Raw genomic sequence first — 20,074 nt, 5'->3', positions numbered from 1 at the left:
ACACGCTGAGCTGATAAAACACCAGGGGCCTCGTGTTATCCACCGACCCCGTACGATTTCACTTCCAGTCCTGTCTGTCATGCAACAACTTCCTATAGATAGTTCGAAGATGACGTCACTCAGGTCTTTGTTATTGTTTTTTTTTTGCCATCCGCGTTTATGAGTAATGCTGACTGAACTGTATTAACCCGACTATAAACGTTCATGGATACACACAGTTTTGCCTGTTGGTCCGTTATACTTCCGGATGGCAATGTTATGAGCTTCTTAGCCAAGCGCATACTATCTATAGGGAATGAGATTAGCGGAAGAGTAGCGTCCCCTGATTGGACGTCACCCATAATCTGTGACGTCGCGGACGAGACAGACGCATGCGCACAACCAACATGACGTTCTCTCTCTAATAACTTTTCCGCCGGTGACGTCACAGACTATGGGTGACGTCCAATCAAGGGACGCTACTCTTACGCTAATCTCATTCCCTATTTGAGATCTTTTTTTTCTTTCTTTCTTTTTCTTTCTTCTTTATTGGAAAATAATGGAGGACATGCATTAGAAGCAATGTGCACATAATAATATTTGCAGGTCTGATAACCATGCGCAACTTTATGGACTTGTTTTAACCCTCTCCATACCACCAACATAAAAATCGTCACATTTACTTGTTACGACACAATATACATTTTTTTCTTATTCAGATTTATTTTGTACTTCACAATGATCTTTGTTTAATAAATAAGAATATAAAGTCGTTCTGTAGAGAGATTGTTTGAGTTTAAAAAATCAATTTGTTCTGCTGACATTTTGGGAAAATACTGAAAATGTGACCCCTCGTCTCAAAACGGTATTAAGTCGGGATGGTTAAGATGCTGAAAATTGAAATTGTAGCCAGAAATATCAGACTTGAGTTGAGTTTGGATGCTTTATAGAGGAGAATGAATAACCTATTTTAGAGTGCTAATATCAATAATTCATTTTTTTTGGACTAGTTTAACTATAATTGGATTTTTTAGCATCTGGTCCATCCCGATATAATACCGTTTTGAGACGTTGGGTCCCAAATGATCGGTAAGGAGAGAGTTAGCATTGTTGTAATGGACAATATTTTGACGCTGTTTGACAGTATTTCCATTACAAAATTGAGCCCATAATAAATAAATTTAATTGAGCTTTATATAGCGCAATATCCACTAAATGTGCTCAAAGCGCTTTACAAGGTGTCCCTGGTCAACAGCAACATTTAACATGTAGGACAGGACATGACGCCAGTTAGGCGATATTACAATTTTTCGGACAAAGACAACGCTGTTAACGGCCAGGTACTCGTTTTACACCTGAGTATGGTGAGAGAATGTGAGTAAAGAGCCTTTTCCAAGGACTCAACTATGCGCCGAGCGAGAGGCTCGAACTCAGGACCATCCGATCCGAAAGCGAGTGTCATACCACTAGACCACACAGCCGCACAACAATAATAACAATGCGCATTAGAAGCAATCGATGTGTACTTTTTGCAGGGTAGCTGATAACCTAAATAAATTGTTATGGGGTCATTGTTGTAATGGAAATACCCTCAAACCATTGCAAAATAGTAGGGGGGAAATGGAACACACGTTAAATCAGACCCATAATAGTATTAGGCAGGGGCGTGGCTAAATTGGTTGATTTGGTGCCTGGCACCGCATCCATCTTTTAAAAATGGATTACAGCATTTTAAAAAACCAAAAAAAAAAAAGAAAAAAAAAAAACATAGAAAAGGTATATACCGCCTCTTATTTTTTTGAGCAAGTCTTTTCTTTATTTGTTTTTTTTCTTTTGTATTTACAAATAAACCATGTTTTAAGTCATTTTATTCTGATTCTGGCACCACCTTATACTGTAAGCACGCCACGCCACTGGTATTAGGTTATCAAACTTGCAAATGTACATTTAACGTAGGTAGCCATCCCTCAGCCAAGAGGCCAGTGTGTCTATGTGGTCTAGTGGTATGACACTCGCTTTCGGATCGGAAGGTCCTGGGTTCGAGCCTCACTCGGCTCTCTCATAGTCGAGTCCTTTTAAAGGCTCTCTACTCACATTCTCACACCGTACTCAGGTGTAAAATGAGCACCTCGCCGTTGAGAGCGTTGTCTCTGTCCGAAAAAAAAAAGTAATATCACCTAACAGGCGTCATTTCCTGTCCTACACGTTAAGTGTTGGCCGGGACCCCCTGTAAAGCGCTTTGAGCACGTTTAGTGGTATTGCTCTCTCTCTCTCTCTCTCTCTCTCTCTCTCTCTCTCTCTCTCTCTCTCTCTCTCTCTCTATATATATATATATATATATATATATATATATATATATATAAGCTCAGCTAAGAGAGGCCAGTGGAACCGGAGTTAAATCAGTTGTTTTTAACATTCAAAGGACAGTAATAATTGCTCGGTTCCGTTTGGACAGAATGCTAGTCTATTATAAACTACTATTCGTTAGATAAATCGGAATAGCTATTCACTAATCTCTGAATGGACAGAAAGACAGAAAAAAAATCGACTTGACCCGAAATCGGGTTGAATCCCTTCCGTTTTTCGTTTTTTTTTTTCGTTTTTTTTTCTTTTGACTTAACATTTGGTCAACTCGCCCAGCACTTAGCACAATTGCCCAGGTTTTAGGGTTTACCGAAGCGGAAGCAATTGGGTTCAATTGTCTGATGTCACGTCGCCCAGAAACGGCGGCCATCTTGGTTCTAAACAAAGAAAATCTGTACTTTTTATTCTTCATGCTGGCTAGAACTTTTCATGTCTTGTGATCAGAATGTGAAAAAGTCAAAACATGATGAGATTTATAATGCTTTTTTTCCTCTGGATACGCTTTTATGCTCGTCGGAGAAACCTTTCATAAGGGCGTCTGCCATTGCTCCGATAGTTTAGAGCCAGTTACCAAGTTACCATGCGTCATTACGAGGGAAGTGACGCAACGACTGTCAAGCGTATTACACATTTCCGACGCTCATTACCATGTTCTGTTTATGTGTTCTGTCTAGTGGCATGGCACAACGAGTTTCAAAAAACAAAACATAAACCAAACCAAAACAAAACAACATAAGAAATATATTTATTAATAAAAAAAAAAAACCCACACAAACACACACACGCACACACACACACACACACACACACACACGCGCGCGCGCACACACACACACGGAAGGTTCTGGGTTCGAGGCGTTCTCTGAGCACCGCATATAGATAGTATGCACTTGGCTAAGAAGCTCATAACATTGCCATCCGGAAGTATAACGGACCAACACACAAAACTGTGTGTATCCATGAAAGTTTATAGTTCGGTTAATACAGTTCAGTGAGCATTACTCATAAACGCGGATGGCAAAAAACATCAACAAAGACCTGAGTGACGTCATCTTCGAACTATCTATATAGTTTGGTCTTTGGAAAAGGCTTTTTCTCATGTCCCTGGCCGTTAACATCGTTTTAAAATCGCCTATCAGGCTTTATGTCTTGTCCTACATGTTACGTGTTGCTGTTGGTTAGGGACCCTTTGTTAAGCGCTTTGAGCACGTTTAGTGGGTATTATTGCGCTATATAAAAGCTCAAGTTTTGCCTTCTTTTTAAAGTAGCGAATCGTTCTACCAACTGAGCTATCGGGACCCCTCTCCAGCCCCCCCCCCCAAAAAAAAAAAAAAAAAAAAAAAAAGAAAAAAAGAAAAAAAAAAAGATAAAAGAAGTAGTCTGATAAGCAATGGATATATGCTATCAACATCTCCATTTTTATTCCTAAGCAAGAAACTTTGTCCAACATCAATCACACTTCGGCGCTGTGCTGAGGCTGAAGCCCAGGTTATATGGGTAGGTATTTGTTTTTGAGTTCGACCAGAAAGAGGAATTGCCCTCTGGCAGGAATGAAGGAAACTAATCTCTCTCTCTCTCTCTCTCTCTCTCTCTCTCTCTCTCTCTCTCTCTCTCTCTCTTTCTTTCTCTCTCTCTTTCTTTCTTTCTCTCTCTCTCTCTCTCTCTCTCTCTCTCTCTCTCTTTCTCTCTCTCTCTCTCTCTCGCTCGCTCGATCTCTCTCTCTCTCTCTCTCTCTCTCTCTCTCTCCCTTCCTCTCTCTCTCTCTCGCTCGATCTCTCTCTCCCCCCCCCCTCTCTCTCTCTCTCGATAATATATATATATATATATATATATATATATATATATATATATATATATATATATATCGCTCGATCTCTCTCTCTCTCTCTCTCTCTCTCTCTCTCTCTCTCTCTCTCTCTCTCTCTCTTTCTTTAACAAAAAACCCACATAGGACAATTCAAAAATAAATAAAATAAAACTAAAATCAAGATATTCAGGGGGGAGGGGGGGGGGGGGAGGGGGGGGGGGGGGTTCTGGTCACCTTAAAACACTACAGCTTTAGTCTCTAATTGAGCGTATAGAATCATTTCAGATATCTCTAATATTTTAAAAAAGTAATATAATAATAAAATCAATTTCTAGCATATCTAAACCAACCCTACCTAATACCGTTTTGACACAATGGGTCACAACTTTTATTTCCATAAAATTGAGCTTTTATATAGAGCAATATCCACTCAACTTGCTGAAAGCGCTTTACAAGGGTTCCCTGGCCAACAGCAACATTTAACATTATGACGGCGATATTACGCCTGTAAGGCGATATTATATATTTTTTCGGACAGAGACAACGCTGTTGACGGTCAGGTACTCATTTAAACACCTGAGAGAATGTGAGTAAAGAGCCTTCTCCAAGGACTGAACTATGAGCTGAGCGAGGTTCGAACCCAGGACCTTCAGATCCGAAAGCGATTGTCATACCACTAGAACACATAGCCTCACATTTCCTTAGAACCTGATCCACATGATATGATAATATAATAATATTATACGTGCACTATCCCCCGCCGATAGATCAGTGAAAGGAGAGGATTTCAATTGAATCGTCTCCCACCAGTGAATAGAAACCGTTTATTGTTGACAATGTCATAGGTTGTGATAAGCCAAACGGTCCGGGCTGTCAAATCAATGGGGTTCATTGTCAGCATTTATGTTTACTCTCGTCAAATGTAGCTTGAAATATATAAGGCAAGGGAGATCAAAAGACGGAAACACACTTGGAATTGAAAATATTTATTTCTTAAGTGGTACAAAGTATGTTCTGTTACTAGGTACTGTTTTGGTGCTGTGTTAGTTGAGAATTAGCTAGTGTGTTAATGATTGATTAAATTATAGTTTTAAAGAATGGTAGGCTGTCTTGTGAAAATGTATTGTAGAGAAATTAAGACATCGGGAATTATATATATATATATATATATATATATATATATATATATATATATATATATATATATATATATATATATAAAGAATACATAAAATGAAAGTTTTGGGCTCAAACTGACATGATCATATTTGTAGGTAACTGATAACTGTACGCATTTATGGGCTTGTTTTAGCATTGTTGCAATGGAGAATTTAATATGTTGCGTTGGCTTGCGGGTGTTTCCATTTCATTACAACAATGAGGCCATAACGATTTGGGTTATCAGATCTGCAAATAAGACACGTCAACTTAAACCCTCTTAAGCTAACATGAAAATTGATATTACGATAATGATAATTTAGCGTAAAATTCAGATGGACGACAGTGTAAGTCTAATCGCATCTTGTCAGCAAAATGGAACCAAAAAACAAAAACAAAAACAAACAAACAAACAAGCAAAAGAAAAAACAACAACAAAAAAACCCCACAAAAAACAAACAAACAAACAAAAAAACAAAACAAATGAGTTAGATATTTATCAAATCATATTTATAGATTTATTTTCCATTCCAATTGAGTAAGGAATGTTCATTTTTACGTATTTTGTTCTGAGGAAAGACACAGTTAAAATATGGCCAGAAAACTCGTTCTTCAAACATCGATCGATTCAAATGACCCCAATCCTGGTAACAACTCTGAAATCTGGGACCTCGCGAGGTCATTTAAATCGATCGATAGTTAAAAGACGAGTTTTCTGACCAAAATCTTTACCTACATGTTTATTGTCTCCAGAGTACGGCCGTTGACGGGCTACATGTAGGACGGGACATGACGCCTGTTAGGCGATATTACAATTTTTCGGACAAAGACAACGCTGTTAACGACCAGGTACTCATTTTACACCTGAGTACGGTGAGAGAATGTGAGTAAAGAACATTTTCCAAGGGCTCAACAATTCGCCGAGCGCGAGGCTCGAACCCAGGACCTTCCGATCCGAAAGTGAGTGTCATACCACAAGACCACATAGCCGCACAATTTATCAATTATATAATTAGCATACAAATTGAAAATAATATAGAGAATTGAATATCTAGTGTATATAAATAAGTGTCATATTCAATATTCGTAGGGTAATTTACTCTTTTTACATTCATTTGGCATGTCCGACTTGTACATTCGAGAGTTTCAAATAATTCTTATACTAGAGCTCAATATCCACTGAATGTGCTCAAAGAGCTTTACAACTAGTTAATATTAAATCAATCAGAACAAGGAAATTATGCTTAAAAAAAATGAAATTTAAGAAATATTACTCATAATCTTCAATAAAGTCATTGATATTTAATCCGATTTTATAATTTCAAGCATCAAGATACTCCGATATTTTACAGTTTGGAGACGACTTGTCATGAATACTTGTCTGAAGATCATTATCTGGCTGTATGGAATGTTTGCGCTTTTGATTGTATTGATTCATTACACGTGGTGATTTCCTGTACACAATCGTTGCTTGGAAACGGTCATAACAAAACGACATTATTGTCAATTATCCTGTTTGTGACGGTTGAGAATAAATACATATAATAATAAAATATAATTTGATTCTATGTTTTATTTTGACACGCCCCTGCAACATATGAAAAACCTTGCTTGTCCGTTTATTTAAAATCGATATTTATTTACTCTTTGTCTTTGTTGAAAATAAACGAAATAACTTTTAACTGATTTACAGTAATATTATAGATATGACCTAAAAATATTACGTGGCATTGACAGACCTCGATAAAAAAATATGTTTAATTGTGTATAAATTTCACTTTGTATTTCTCATTTCAACAAAGATGTAGCGGGTGTCGACAGCTCACTGAAAGGGTAGAGCACTCGCCTTCAAAGCAGAGCAATCGATCCCGGCTATAGTCGAGACTTTTTCTGTCAACTTTGTCTACTCAGAACTGTTGGGTGACTGTGTCTATATTAGATTTGTTGGAAATTTCTCTGTACTAGATTAGGGTCCTGTCCAGCTGATAGTAAGGAATTGTCCATTATCCGTTAAATGAAACAGAAACCGGAATAACATGATGCCATTTCTCTTTCTATGCCATAAACCAGTAAGCTGCCAGAGAAACACATACTTAAGAATTTGACCAGAGCAACAACAACAACAACAACAACAACAACAACAACAACAACAACAACAACAATAACAACAACAAAAAAGAATTTATATATATATATATATATATATATATATATATATATATATATATATATATATATATATATATCGCATACTTATTCTGCCTCCTAATATCTGCTCTTTTAACTAACCGTATATTTTGCAATAATCTAATATCTTATATTTAGAAGACAGCAAGAAATAGGTACTCTACGTTTCACATTGCATAATTCGTTCTCATAAATAGACAGATAGACGCACAGATAGAGGTTTGCGTGTATTATTATAATATATCACACTGCTTAAAAGAGTCTTTTATAAAACAAACTATACGATTGAGAGCCAGTGAACCAAGCTATGAGTAGGGTACATAAAAAGCGGAAGAATTTATCGATTAGTCTAGATTTGTTGGGTTTTTATTTTGCTATCAAGGGCTTCGATTTGTGGTGATGGCAGGAAATAAAAGGGGGACATAATTTGATGAGAAACCAGTTGTAGAGTAGTGTTGCTGTGTTGATGATGTGAGGATTGTAAAATCAATACATATGACATTGTAATTTTGTGTTCTATTTTCATAGTGGTTCATGATAGCTGTGGGTTAGGGTGCTTTCATTGACTTGTGATAATGAATGTACACTTTTTCCTCTTGAAGCTTGGAAATAAAGAAAACTTATGATTTCTTTTAGATAGTGTGGACATTTTGAGTTTCCTATTTCCAAAAATATGCTTTCTTCTTTTCTTCTTCTTTAATTATCACTTTCAATCAAGAGAATTATGACATTTTATGGCCGGTTTTTGTTGGAAATCCACTCATAAAAGGGCTAACCAATTAAATCATGACGTATAAGCATTTTAGGAGAAAATCAGACAAAAATTTATGATGCGATTTTTTTTCATTTTACAAAGATTCTAGAGTGGAAAGATTTAAAAAAAAAGATTTTGGCGCAAAAGATAGCTATTAAATATCTTTTTATTTTATTTAACTCTCTCTTTATAAACCATTTTCATTATTTTCTCAAAATGACAGGCTTACCCAGCAGAACAATTTTGATTTATTAAACTCAAACAATCTCTCTGTAAAACACTTTATGTTCTTATGAATTAAACAAAGATCATTGTGATGTACAAAATAAATAATCTGAATAAGAAAAACTGTGTATTGTGTCGTAACAAATGTGACGATTTTGATGTAGGTGGTAAAGCTAGGGCTAAAAAACCCTAAAAGCCCAGATAGTCTATACGATTTGTCAATTTAAAAATCGAAATTTAGTGATTGTTTGTGATTTATTCTTATATTCTTTTATACCCCTAAAAAATGCCATTCTGACAGCTCTCATTCGTCTTTAGTGTTTCATTCATTCATTGTGTTTTATTGATAAAGGAGAATTTCTAGACGTCGAATTATCTGTTTTAATTCATTATATTGAAGCCTGCATTCAATTTCCTATTGATATCGAATTCTAACGTCATGTTATGCTTCATGTAATCCTGTCGTGAAGCTTCCACTCCCTTTGACTATTGTTATTTGTGGGGTCCTGATAGCATAATTGGTAGAGCACTCGCTTCACACACAAAGGGACCGAGATCGATCCCGGGTGGAGTAGATTATTCTTCTGCCCCCCCCCCTGTCCACCCAGCAGTTATTGGGTAGCTGGGTCTGTTCGGTCTGGCGGAAAGTACTTTGCGATAGACTAGCGTCCTACCCAAAGGGTAGCAAGCAATTGCTATTGTCCGTTTCATGCTGGATAAATTCCGGCTCCATGGACCTCATGGCACAGAAGGACTACTTATTGTTATTTTTGCTTAAAATGATCAGAAAACAGTATTACATTTAGGCCATTTGAAAATACAAAACTTTCAAATGAATCAATCGAATAAACTCTAGACCCTCAATGTATCATAATATTTGCAGGTCTGATAAGCAAACATAAGAATGGGATTGTTTTAACATTGTTGTAATGGATTTTTTTTTAGTTTTTTTTTGTCGTCGGTCTAAGACAACGTGTAATATTTGCAGGTCTGATAAGCAAACATAAGAATGGGATTGTTTTAACATTGTTGTAATGGAGTTTTTTTGTTTTTTTCGTCGGTCTAAGACAACGTGTAATATTTGCAGGTCTGATAAGCAAACATAAGAATGGGATTGTTTTAACATTGTTGTAATGGAGTTTTTTTGTTTTTTTTCGTCGGTCTAAGACAACGTGTAATATTTGCAGGTCTGATAAGCAAACATAAGAATGGGATTGTTTTAACATTGTTGTAATGGAGTTTTTTTTGTTTTTTTTTCGTCGGTCTAAGACAACGTGTAATATTTGCAGGTCTGATTATGGGCTTTATGTAGCACCATTGTAATAGAGAAATATTTGTGTTGGTTTGAGAGTATTTCTTAAACAGCAATGTGGGTTATTATTACCTGCATACACGTCGGTTTGAGAGTATATGGTTTCCATAGCAACAAGAATCACAAAACAACTATGGTTACTAGGCTTGCAAACAGTCAGAGAGCAGTATTACATTTAACCCTCTCCTTACCAACTACAGGAAAATCGTCACATTCGTTACGATGCAACCAACAACTTTCTCATCTGATTATTCTTGTTTCTAATAAACTTTGAAGAAAATTTGTTTATTATAGCTATAAACACTTGATTCTGTACTGCTCATTTAGCTGAACATTATTATGTATAGAATGTACTTGTTAATCTTCTATTTGAGTATGAAAAATCTATTTCTGTCTTGGATGGATGTGAAGTCGTGGGGAATATTCTGAAACTGGCCGGTAAGGAGAGAGTTGAAACGTATGAAAACGGGATTTAAAAAGGATCGATTGGGCACATTTTCAGGGAGATTTTTGTTACTTTTTAAAGTTGGGAAAAGGGTATTGAAAATGAGCATGTACCTACATAGATAGTTTAATTCAACTACCATTAACATGCAACAATTGAAAACATTAGCTTTGATACTAACTACGCCTATAATTTGTCTCAGAAAAATGTATTAAATAGGCATGGGAAAATGGTAAAAGTAACACGGACGGATATAATCGGTGTTAGGGTTGAGTGAGTTAATAGCCGCACAGACTTCTATCAGATCGGCTTGTTTTAACATTATTGTTATGAAAAATTAATTTCCAATTCAATAATGAGTTCAAAACAATTTGGGTTATCAGACCTGTAAATCAAGACACGTTGGTAGGACTCAAACATAAACAAGACAACGTGTATAAATAGTTGCAGATCTGATAACCCAAATTATAATGGGCTCATCGTTGTAATGCTGCCGTTTTATTGAAGAACATAGTATGTGCTATTTGGTAGCAATGACTATGAAAATCTTTTTCTTCTCTTTTTGAGGAAAGTTTGTCTAAAATCAAAGCCCTATCTCCACTGAGTAAAAATATTTTTGAATTTTGAAAATCCATTCATAAATAAACAAGTTATGCAGTTTCAAATGTGTCCTTTATTTGGATGACCCGCAAAGAGGAAAAAAACGCGAAAATATGGGACGCTTTTTCGGCATTTTTTTTCGACCTTTGGTTGTATCTTGCGTAATAAGTGGATTAAAAGATTGAAACTTGAAGAGCAAATTAGGATGGTGTTTTGTAAAATACGGGAAAAGTACTCGTCATATTCATATGAAATTTTAGAACCAAAAAGAAGAAATGTTCATGTATTACCTTGTCAGCGACAAAACCTCCACGCCCGGTAGTTTTAGAAATATTTTACTCCAAAGAGTAAAAATCTATTTTAACGGTCTTCTGGTAATCGCACGAGTTTTGTCGCTTGACATAATCTAAAATGACCTTTTTTCTAACTGTGTGCCAACTTTCAGTCATATTCATCGATAAACAGCGTCGTAATTAATTTTTAAAAATAGCATATACGAAACGGCTTCGCCCCATATTTTGACGCGAATTCGGGCACTTCGTGAGCGAAAAAGAGGCCCAAAGATTTGTGCGGGATAGTCATTGCTACACATTATGTGCTATTTGGTTAACATTGCATATACTGTGTTTTTAAAAACAACGGCATAATGGAAATGTGTTCCTATTCTCAAACCAATGCATTGGACTATCTTGTCCACTACAACAATGTTTAAACTGGCCCACAATTGCGGCCGGTTACCAAACCTGCAAAATATATGCACGTCGATTTAAAACGTAGGTATGATAAAGAGCTTTTCAAATGGATCGAGTTTTGTTTAGATATTTGCAGAGCCGCACATAACTATTATTATAACATTATTGTAGTGAATTGATAATCGATTTCCATTACAACGCTGAGTCCACGGTTTTTCTTTTTTACGAAACCCGCCGAAACCCGCCGATAACCATGGTCTCCGGTTCACTCCCTACTAGTGTACTCTTCCCTGAGTCTCAGGTTCACTCCCCACAGTTGTCTACTTCCCGTAACTTCGTCGGATAATGTCATGCTTCGTCGGGTTTCGTCGGATTTCGTAAAAAAGTAATTGAGTCCAGATCAAGTTCGGTTATAACAACATGTTAATCACGTCGGTAGGGCTCAGATCCACGCACAGACAAGGAGACCCCCCTCCACCCCCCCCCCCCCCTTTCACTAATCTGTGGATCTATGCGGCTATGTGGTCTTATGGTATGACACTCGCTTTCGGATCGGAAGGTCCTGGGTTCGAGCCTCGATCGGCGCATAGTTGAGTCCTTGGAAAAAGGCTCTTTACTCACATTCTCACACCGTATCCAGGTGTAAAATTAGTACCTGGACGTTAACAGCGTTGTCTATGTTCGAAACAATTATAATATCGCATTATAGGCGTCGTGTCTTGTCCTAAATGTTAAATGTTGCTGTTGGACAGGGACCCCTTGTAAAGCGCTTTGAGCACGTTTAGTGGATATTGCTCTATATAAAAGCTCAAAAGCTCAATTTTTGTGTACACATTTACAGGTCTGATAACTGAACGCAGTAATGCGCTCGCTTTAGCTTTAACAATGTTGTAATGGACAATATTTTGCGTTAGTTTGAAAGTATTTCCATTACAACAATGGATCCATAGCAGTTTGGGTTAACAGACCTGCATATACGTATACGTCGACTCAAATATATGTAAGTCAATCAAATAAATAAAATAAATCAATTCCTTGTGAATATAATCATCAAACTAATGATAAATGTGAGACACATTAGTTATAAAAAATCCAATACCATAATGATAATGAAATAATCAATATAGTTATATTTCGAGAATAGATCAATGAAAACATAGAAAGAACCATCTGAAACTGGCAAAGAATTGTTTATGAAACGTTACCATGGATACGGAAGCTAAGATTGTAAGCGATATCCTCCGCCAAAATGAATTCCTTCTACGGAGACACCTGGTGTTATCAAATACTGTGCTTGACCACCTGAGGTCTGAGGGACTTTTGATGGAACATTCCAGACGAAAGATTATGGTAAGAATTTTTGTTATAATAACATTATTAATAAAAATAATGATGATGATAATAATAATAATAATAATAAATAATAATAATAATAATAATAATAATAATAATAATATTAATAATAATAATAATAATAATAATAATAATAATGATAATAATAATAATGATAATAATAATAATGATAATAATAATAATGATAATAATATAATGATAATAATACTAATACTAATACTACTACTACTACTAATAATAATAAAATGATGATAAGAACAATGATAGTAATAACAATGATGATGATAATGATAAAATGATGATGATGATGATGATGATGATGATGATGATGATGATGATGATGATGATAATAATAATAATAATAATAATAATAATAAACATCATCGTCATCATCATCATCATCATCATCATGATCATCATCATCATGATCATCATGATCATCATCATCATGATCATCATCATCATCATCATCATCATCATCATCATCATCATCATCATCATCATCATCATCATCATCATCATCATCATCATCATCAACAACAAAACAACATAAACGCCATCATCATCACATTAACGTCAAAGACTTTCTAATATTTACATCACCTCACTCCGTCAATCAACACCTTAATCGTCTTAGTTGCATCTTTTTATTCTACAACTTCATCCCAAACTCCTCCTCCTCCTCCTCCACCCCCCCCCCCCCCCCCCCAGTTCCCCAACATTTCTCTCTTCTTCCAGTTCCTTTTCGTTATTCCCAGCTTGTGCTCTCCTCCCACTTTCCTTCTTCCTTAGAGTTAAATGCTGTTTGTCATATTATAAAACTAATGAGCTCGAATGTCCCATTTTCTGGTTTATGATGAATAAAGCATTGAATTGTTCAAATAAATCGTTAATGACAACGCTAACTAACTGTTGTAAAACAATTTTTTAAAAACGTTTTAGTTATAAAACATTTACTTCATAAGGGCTAACCCACACCGGAGACTGACTCCGACAACCCGGCACTGCCGTCCTCTGCCGTCTTCCGGATAAAGACTTCTAGGAACGGATGAGATACTAGGAATAAAGAGAAGAGCCGCTAGACCTACCCATACCAAGCACCCGACGTCTTCTGCCGTTTATTTTTCGAGCTTGGTATGTGTAGGTCTAGCGGCTCTTCTCTTTATTCTTAGTATTTATTCCGTTCCTAGACGTCTTTATCCGGAAGACGGCAGAGGACGGCAGTGCCGGGTTGTCTAGCGGCTCTTTTCTCTTTTTTCCTTCGTATTTTATCCGTGCCCGACGTCTTTATCCGGAAGACCGAAGAGGGCGGCAGTACCGGGTCGTCGGAGTCAGTCTCCGGTGTAGGTTAGCCTTTAATCGAAAATTAAGATGTCTTCGTATCCTAATCTAAAAATGCGATTGCAAATTTACATTATCTGGTCAAAGTACGAGTAAATATAGAACTAAGAGATTCTGGGAGCAGCCACGGGTAAAAGATAAGGATCTGAACAAGTGTGTATGAATAATGAAATGTGCCAGACAAAGCAAGAAAGAAAAATACAAGAAAAAAAAAAAAAACATCCCCAAAAATCAGTCTTCCTCGACTGATTTTTGGGATGTTTTTTTTTTTTTTCTTGTATTTTTCTTTCATGCTTTTTCTAGCACCTTTCATACACACTTGTTCAGATCTTTATCTACGAGTATTACACTGATGTAGATACTCTGAAAAAAAAAACCGCATTAATTTTTTTGGGCCATATGATTCGTCCTTCAAATATAGATAGAATGCGCTTGGCCAAGGAGTTCGCAACATTGCCATCCGGAAGTATAACGAACCAACACACAAAACTCTGTGTAACCATGAACTTTTATGGTCTGGTTAATACAGTTAAGTGAGAACAACTCACACACGCGGATGGCAAAAAACAATAACAAAGGCCTGTGTCACGTCATCTTCATTCTATCTATAGATCGATCAAAATGACCCTCATAGTGTCGTAAACCATCAAACCTGGGACTTCCATTAAGTCGCAGGTTTGAGAGCTTTCGACAAGATAAGGCTCATATTAATCTATAAATATTTCAAGGACGAATTTTCTGGTCAAAGTTATTAAAATAGGTTTTATTTTCAGAGTACAGTTCTAAAAAGGCTGTAGGAAGTTTTATTCCTTCAGTTTATTGGACATGATCTTACAAGTTAAGATTTGTCATTATTTTTTTCACCTCTTGATTTCATCTCTTTTGATTCGCATGGCTTGGTACCCTACATCGCTTTTCAGATTATTATGTCATTTTTGTTTATTTAAATACTATCTTTTAAATATACACACACAAGTTCGGACTAAAGGCCAGAGGTATGGCTTATCTCAATTTATCAAATTAATATATAAAGTGGCTCATGGTTGTATATTTTTACATTTTTATGCATTTGAATATATTATATATGTATACATTGTAGCTATAGATTCTCAACATTATTTTTTATACATTTTCATGCATGCCACGTCTGTACTGTAAACGAATTTCAATTTTTTTGGATGAAAAAGTATAATATATTATTATTATTATTATTATTATTATTATTATTATTATTATTATTATTATTATTATTATTATTATTATTATTATTATTATTATTATTATTATTATTATGAATATTCTTTCTTTTCTTTAGTCTTAAAATTTTATTTATTAAAAAGAAATTATGAATGCATCCAGTTATAATATATTAATATATCCGTTTATTCATTCGGAAATTTGTTCTCGTTATAAATAATATTGGCGAACACTCTTAGACTTTAAATAGATTTGAACTTTTACTTGGTTTTATCTCCTTTAAAAAATCATCCAATTATTGAACCCCCAGCTGGAACCTCCACATAAACAAGTGGGCGCATTGATACAGAGCCTGGAGTATAAGGGGCTAAGCTCCATGAAGAAATTTCTGGATATTTTACGCCGAACAGGTCACGGCTGGCTGGCGGATAACCTAATGGATACGGATATATCCATGGACAGATTGGTGAGGAAAGGAGTTGTGATGGCGATGTATAGTGACGGTGGTGCTGGTGCTTCTGATGATGATGATGATGATGATGATGATGATGATGATGATGATGATGATGATGATGATGATGATGATGATGATGATGATGATGGTGGTGGTGGTATTATGTTCATGTTGATGAAGATGATAATGATTGTGTTGTTTGTTGTTGTCGATAATACATGTTGTTGGTTGTTGTTGATTCAGGATTTTGATGATGATGATATTGATGAAGATGATAATATACTACTACTACTACTACTACTACTACTACTACTACTACTACTACTACTACTACTACTACTCCTCCTCCTACTACTACTACTACTACTACTACTACTACTACTACTACTAATGATTATGATGATGGTGATGATAATGATAATAATAATGATTATTTAGGTGACCAAACGATGCAGTATCTTGTTCTCTAATAAATTCAAGCAATGGTGAACGTTATCAATGATTGTATAGATGGTTGTTATCGGTTAACTGTTAATTATTGTCTTTACGTCGCAAATTTGTGTAAAACAACTTGCTGACATTATCCCACTCACGTGAGAATAAGTTCCTGGGTTTAAAATTAACTTTGCAGGATATTATAAGAATGGTACTACAATAAACTAGCCAAACCAATGGCTATTACTGCATATGGAAATTCGGCCAGGTCGTGGGGGAACTAAATAAAACAATGGTAAATGACTGGACAAAGTAATAAAAATATATGAATACAACAGCTTAAAAAACAACAAAATACCAAACACGGAACGTTTCGGGCTCAAATACCTTCTTCGACCAACAACAAAAAGGATGAAAACATAATAAATACAAGATGTTTTCATTTTTTGTTGTTGTTGACTGAAGACGGATTTTGGGCCCGAAACGTTCTGTGTTTGGTATTTTTTTGTTATTTTCTGAAGTTGTTATAATCATTTTTGTTTATTACTTTTTACACTCCACAACTTCTAGCAGCTTAGTATCACTTAAACGACTGAGGGTGTTGAAGCCGTTGGATTTCCATATAACAAAAATGGCCAGTTATTTATTTAATTTAACCCTCTCCTTACCAACTACAGGAAGATCGTCAGAAATTGTTACGATACAATGAACATGTGTTTCTTAATCAGATTTGTTTTGTATATTACAAAATTTTATGAAAAATCTTTGTTTTAGCTATAACGCTTTTTATGTTGCACAAAAATATGCATATCTAGTATGTACCTACGCATTTCTAATGAATTTGAGTAGTAGTTGTAGCGTATGGCTACACCTCCAAATGTATTTCGTCAACCCAGCTTCTAAAGTCTTTCTCCTCCCTAAGGATGGTTTCGTAGCCACCTTCAGGTTTAGTGACTGGACAGTGGAGGACGATGTGATTGCAGGTCTCTGGGACTGCCTGACATTTCTGGCAGGTATCACTGTTTCCAAGTTTCCATCTGCACATATTTGATGCAGTTCTGCCATGTCCAGTTAAGAGGCAGTTTGAGGAAATCCAGTATTTTCTGGCGTTATTGAATGCAGGCACTCTTTTGGTTGGATCTTTAATGATGTTTCCTCCTTTTGGTGTTTCCCTGTTCCACATTTCTCTCCAGTTTTCATCCACACTGAATTTGAGTGTAAAAACTCATGTTCTGTGTTGGGTAGGTATAACATTTCTGGAAAAATCATGAGTATGGTCGGTAAGGAGAGAGTTAATCAATTAATGGGAACGATCTTCATCGATCACATGATTTGTTGCTGTACAACGATTGCACATTTCTCAATCTATCTAAACACGCTGATTTGTTTATAAAAGTTGTAAACATACCCATGAGTCATGCTGAGTAAAATGACCAATTGTAACGTTGCATATTTCTCAAACTGAACACTTTTCACTATACATAGGTCATTTTGATCACACTTTGCATGTGACCAATGACCTCGAGCCAATGGAAATGTAATATAGATCATGCCCATTGTTTGGTTCACCTTTGTGGTTTTGTCGTATGACGCTCGGCTTGTGACCTGTTGGACTCTTGTTCAACTACCGTTGTGGGAGGCGCAAAATCCATGGAAAAAAGGCTCCTACTTAGATTTTCTTACTATACTCAGGTGTAAATTGAGTACCTCGGTGGTAAAATTGTTGTTCCTATCGAAAACAACAAATAAAATCACCCAAGTGTCCTGTCTCGCTCTTCTCGTAAAGTATTGATGAAGGTTTGAGACTTCATGTAAAGTGCTTTGAGCAAATTTAATGGATGCTTTATAAAAACTCATAATTTCTTCTATTTATCTATACTTATTTATTCACTCACAAAACAATAAAATCCAACAAAAACAGCCTGACTGATTATTGAAGGAACATTTAATTACCCTGGTCAAGTCTCTCAAATATTTCATTTCTACATATATCGCTTAACCATGGTAAAAATCATGCTCAATGCGCTCTGCAATTTTACTTACCTCTCAATGATGGAACAGCATACCCATAGGTAAGAATTATGCCTCTGATACTTTTGTCGTCTTTATTTATATACTTAGTCTCTCCAACTAATGTTCCATATTTTAACAGCACAGGTCTAAGCCCGATACATGCAGTCTAAAATATAGAGACAGCTCTGCAACTTCGAGCAGCATTCCCCAAAGGAGTCTGGCAGAGTACAGACGAGCCTGGAGGAACTCCCTAGATAGGCCTAGTATCACCGCTGGAAACGAATCCTATAGTACTTTTGGACTGGGACTTGAAAACAGAGGACGAACTCTGGAATCCCTCTTGCGAGCGAGGTAAGGATGCTATACTCAGCAAAATGGCCGCGTAGATGAGACATTGCTCTTAGAACCCGGACAACCGGGTTCTAGCGTAGCCATCGTTAACAATATAGCCTGACACTAGGGCCCTTTAGGACTTACATTTTGACGTCATTTTAAAACTTTGTGTAGTGAGTTGTTAGAAGTGCTCAAGGAACAAGTGATTCCACTGGTTAAACTATTGAATAAAACTCACGATTTGTTTTCTTTTGTGGCCAAAGTCTTGTCTTTTGACGTAATTTGTTGATCAGTGTTAGGCTATAAGTTTACGATGGCTACGGTTCTAGCCCCAATGTTGATAAAGGGGAAACTCGAAACGTCCATTTTATCTGTTTTCGTATATTAACTTGAAGCTCACATTCAATTTCACATTTTTATTTATTTCTTCGAGTTTCGAGCAGCAACATTTACATTACTCATGGAGCATACATAACTTTTCTCCATCCAATTCTTCCCTTGACCATCCTTTCTAGTTCTCTCCGGGTGGTTCCATATCCCTCGATATTTTTTCCAGTTAATTCTTGGATGTCCCCTTCTTTTCCTTAAAGATTTCCATGTCAATGCCTGTCTCTTTACGTTATCTATTGGCTTTCATAAATGTCAATGAAGCTTCATTTCATTTAATATACGAAAATAGATAACATGGACGTTTCGGGGTTCCCCTTTATCAACAAAATAGGATGAATGAAACACTACAGACGAATTAGATGTTTGTTTGTTTTTAAGGGTTTTACGGCGCTTGCAACACATTTAGGAAATATCAGCGCCAGTAAAAAGGAAGAAAATGGGATAGTAAAAAGTTCTAGAATTACAATTAAAGCACCCAAGAAAAAGTAAGACATAGGGGAACTGGGAACAAATAGGGATCAGATGTAGATGACAAGTGCATACCACCAATGTACTTAGTTTGAGATCACCTATAAATCTCACCTGACACAAGTACAAAATCCAACAAAGAGGAATACACTCAAATGCCTACATTATTCATTTAAAATAACAAATATAATAATACATAACAGAGAGATGATTTACAAGAAAAAAATATCATCTCCGAAAACAATAACTATGCATTTGACTGTTTCCCTCCCAGCTAGGACTACCGCACCAGGTTTTCCCCCCTAAAATTGTCATTTTTTAAGACACTAAGCTGAAATCTCATGACTTTTCCTAAAGTGACCCATTCTATAATGTGTCAAAATTTGAATTTCTCACGTGCATAGTTTACTCACCACGAAACACCACCCCTGGAAGTCGAGATTCCCTTTTTATGGGGTCCGGTTGGACCCCCTGACAGCTATAGAGATAAAAACTGGAAACCTCCAATTTTAGGCTTTGGGGTCCATGGAGAATCCTATGCTATGGCTTTATTTATACAAAAATTAC

At 36.1% G+C, this 20,074-nt stretch overlaps 1 protein-coding gene across 8 annotated transcripts in view; it reads left to right on the top strand.

The window, feature by feature from the left end:
- Window positions 1-5,008: 5,008 nt before the first annotated feature.
- LOC144981025 (uncharacterized) overlaps window positions 5,009-20,074 on the top strand; it is a 33,273-nt gene continuing 18,207 nt past the window's right edge. For 2 of the 8 annotated variants that reach the window (XM_078929091.1, XM_078929099.1), the window contains exons 1-4: window positions 7,867-7,998; window positions 12,668-12,873; window positions 15,725-15,880; window positions 18,456-18,667. In XM_078929091.1, the coding sequence (XP_078785217.1) occupies window positions 12,730-12,873; window positions 15,725-15,880; window positions 18,456-18,667 (512 nt within the window). In that variant the 5' untranslated portion in view covers window positions 7,867-7,998; window positions 12,668-12,729. Of the gene's footprint in view, window positions 5,175-7,866; window positions 7,999-10,097; window positions 10,225-12,650; window positions 12,874-15,724; window positions 15,881-18,455; window positions 18,668-20,074 lie in introns of those variants that run through there. The other 6 variants (XM_078929092.1, XM_078929098.1, XM_078929096.1 and 3 more) reach the window with 6 other exon arrangements.

The sequence above is a fragment of the Berghia stephanieae genome, chromosome 10 (assembly GCF_034508935.2).
Source record: "Berghia stephanieae isolate SIO BIC M18660-M18661 chromosome 10, UCSD_Bste_1.3, whole genome shotgun sequence".
Taxonomy (NCBI): domain Eukaryota; kingdom Metazoa; phylum Mollusca; class Gastropoda; order Nudibranchia; family Aeolidiidae; genus Berghia; species Berghia stephanieae.
Note: the sequence above shows the minus strand (reverse complement) of the source record. Positions and strands in the feature narration are given on the sequence as shown.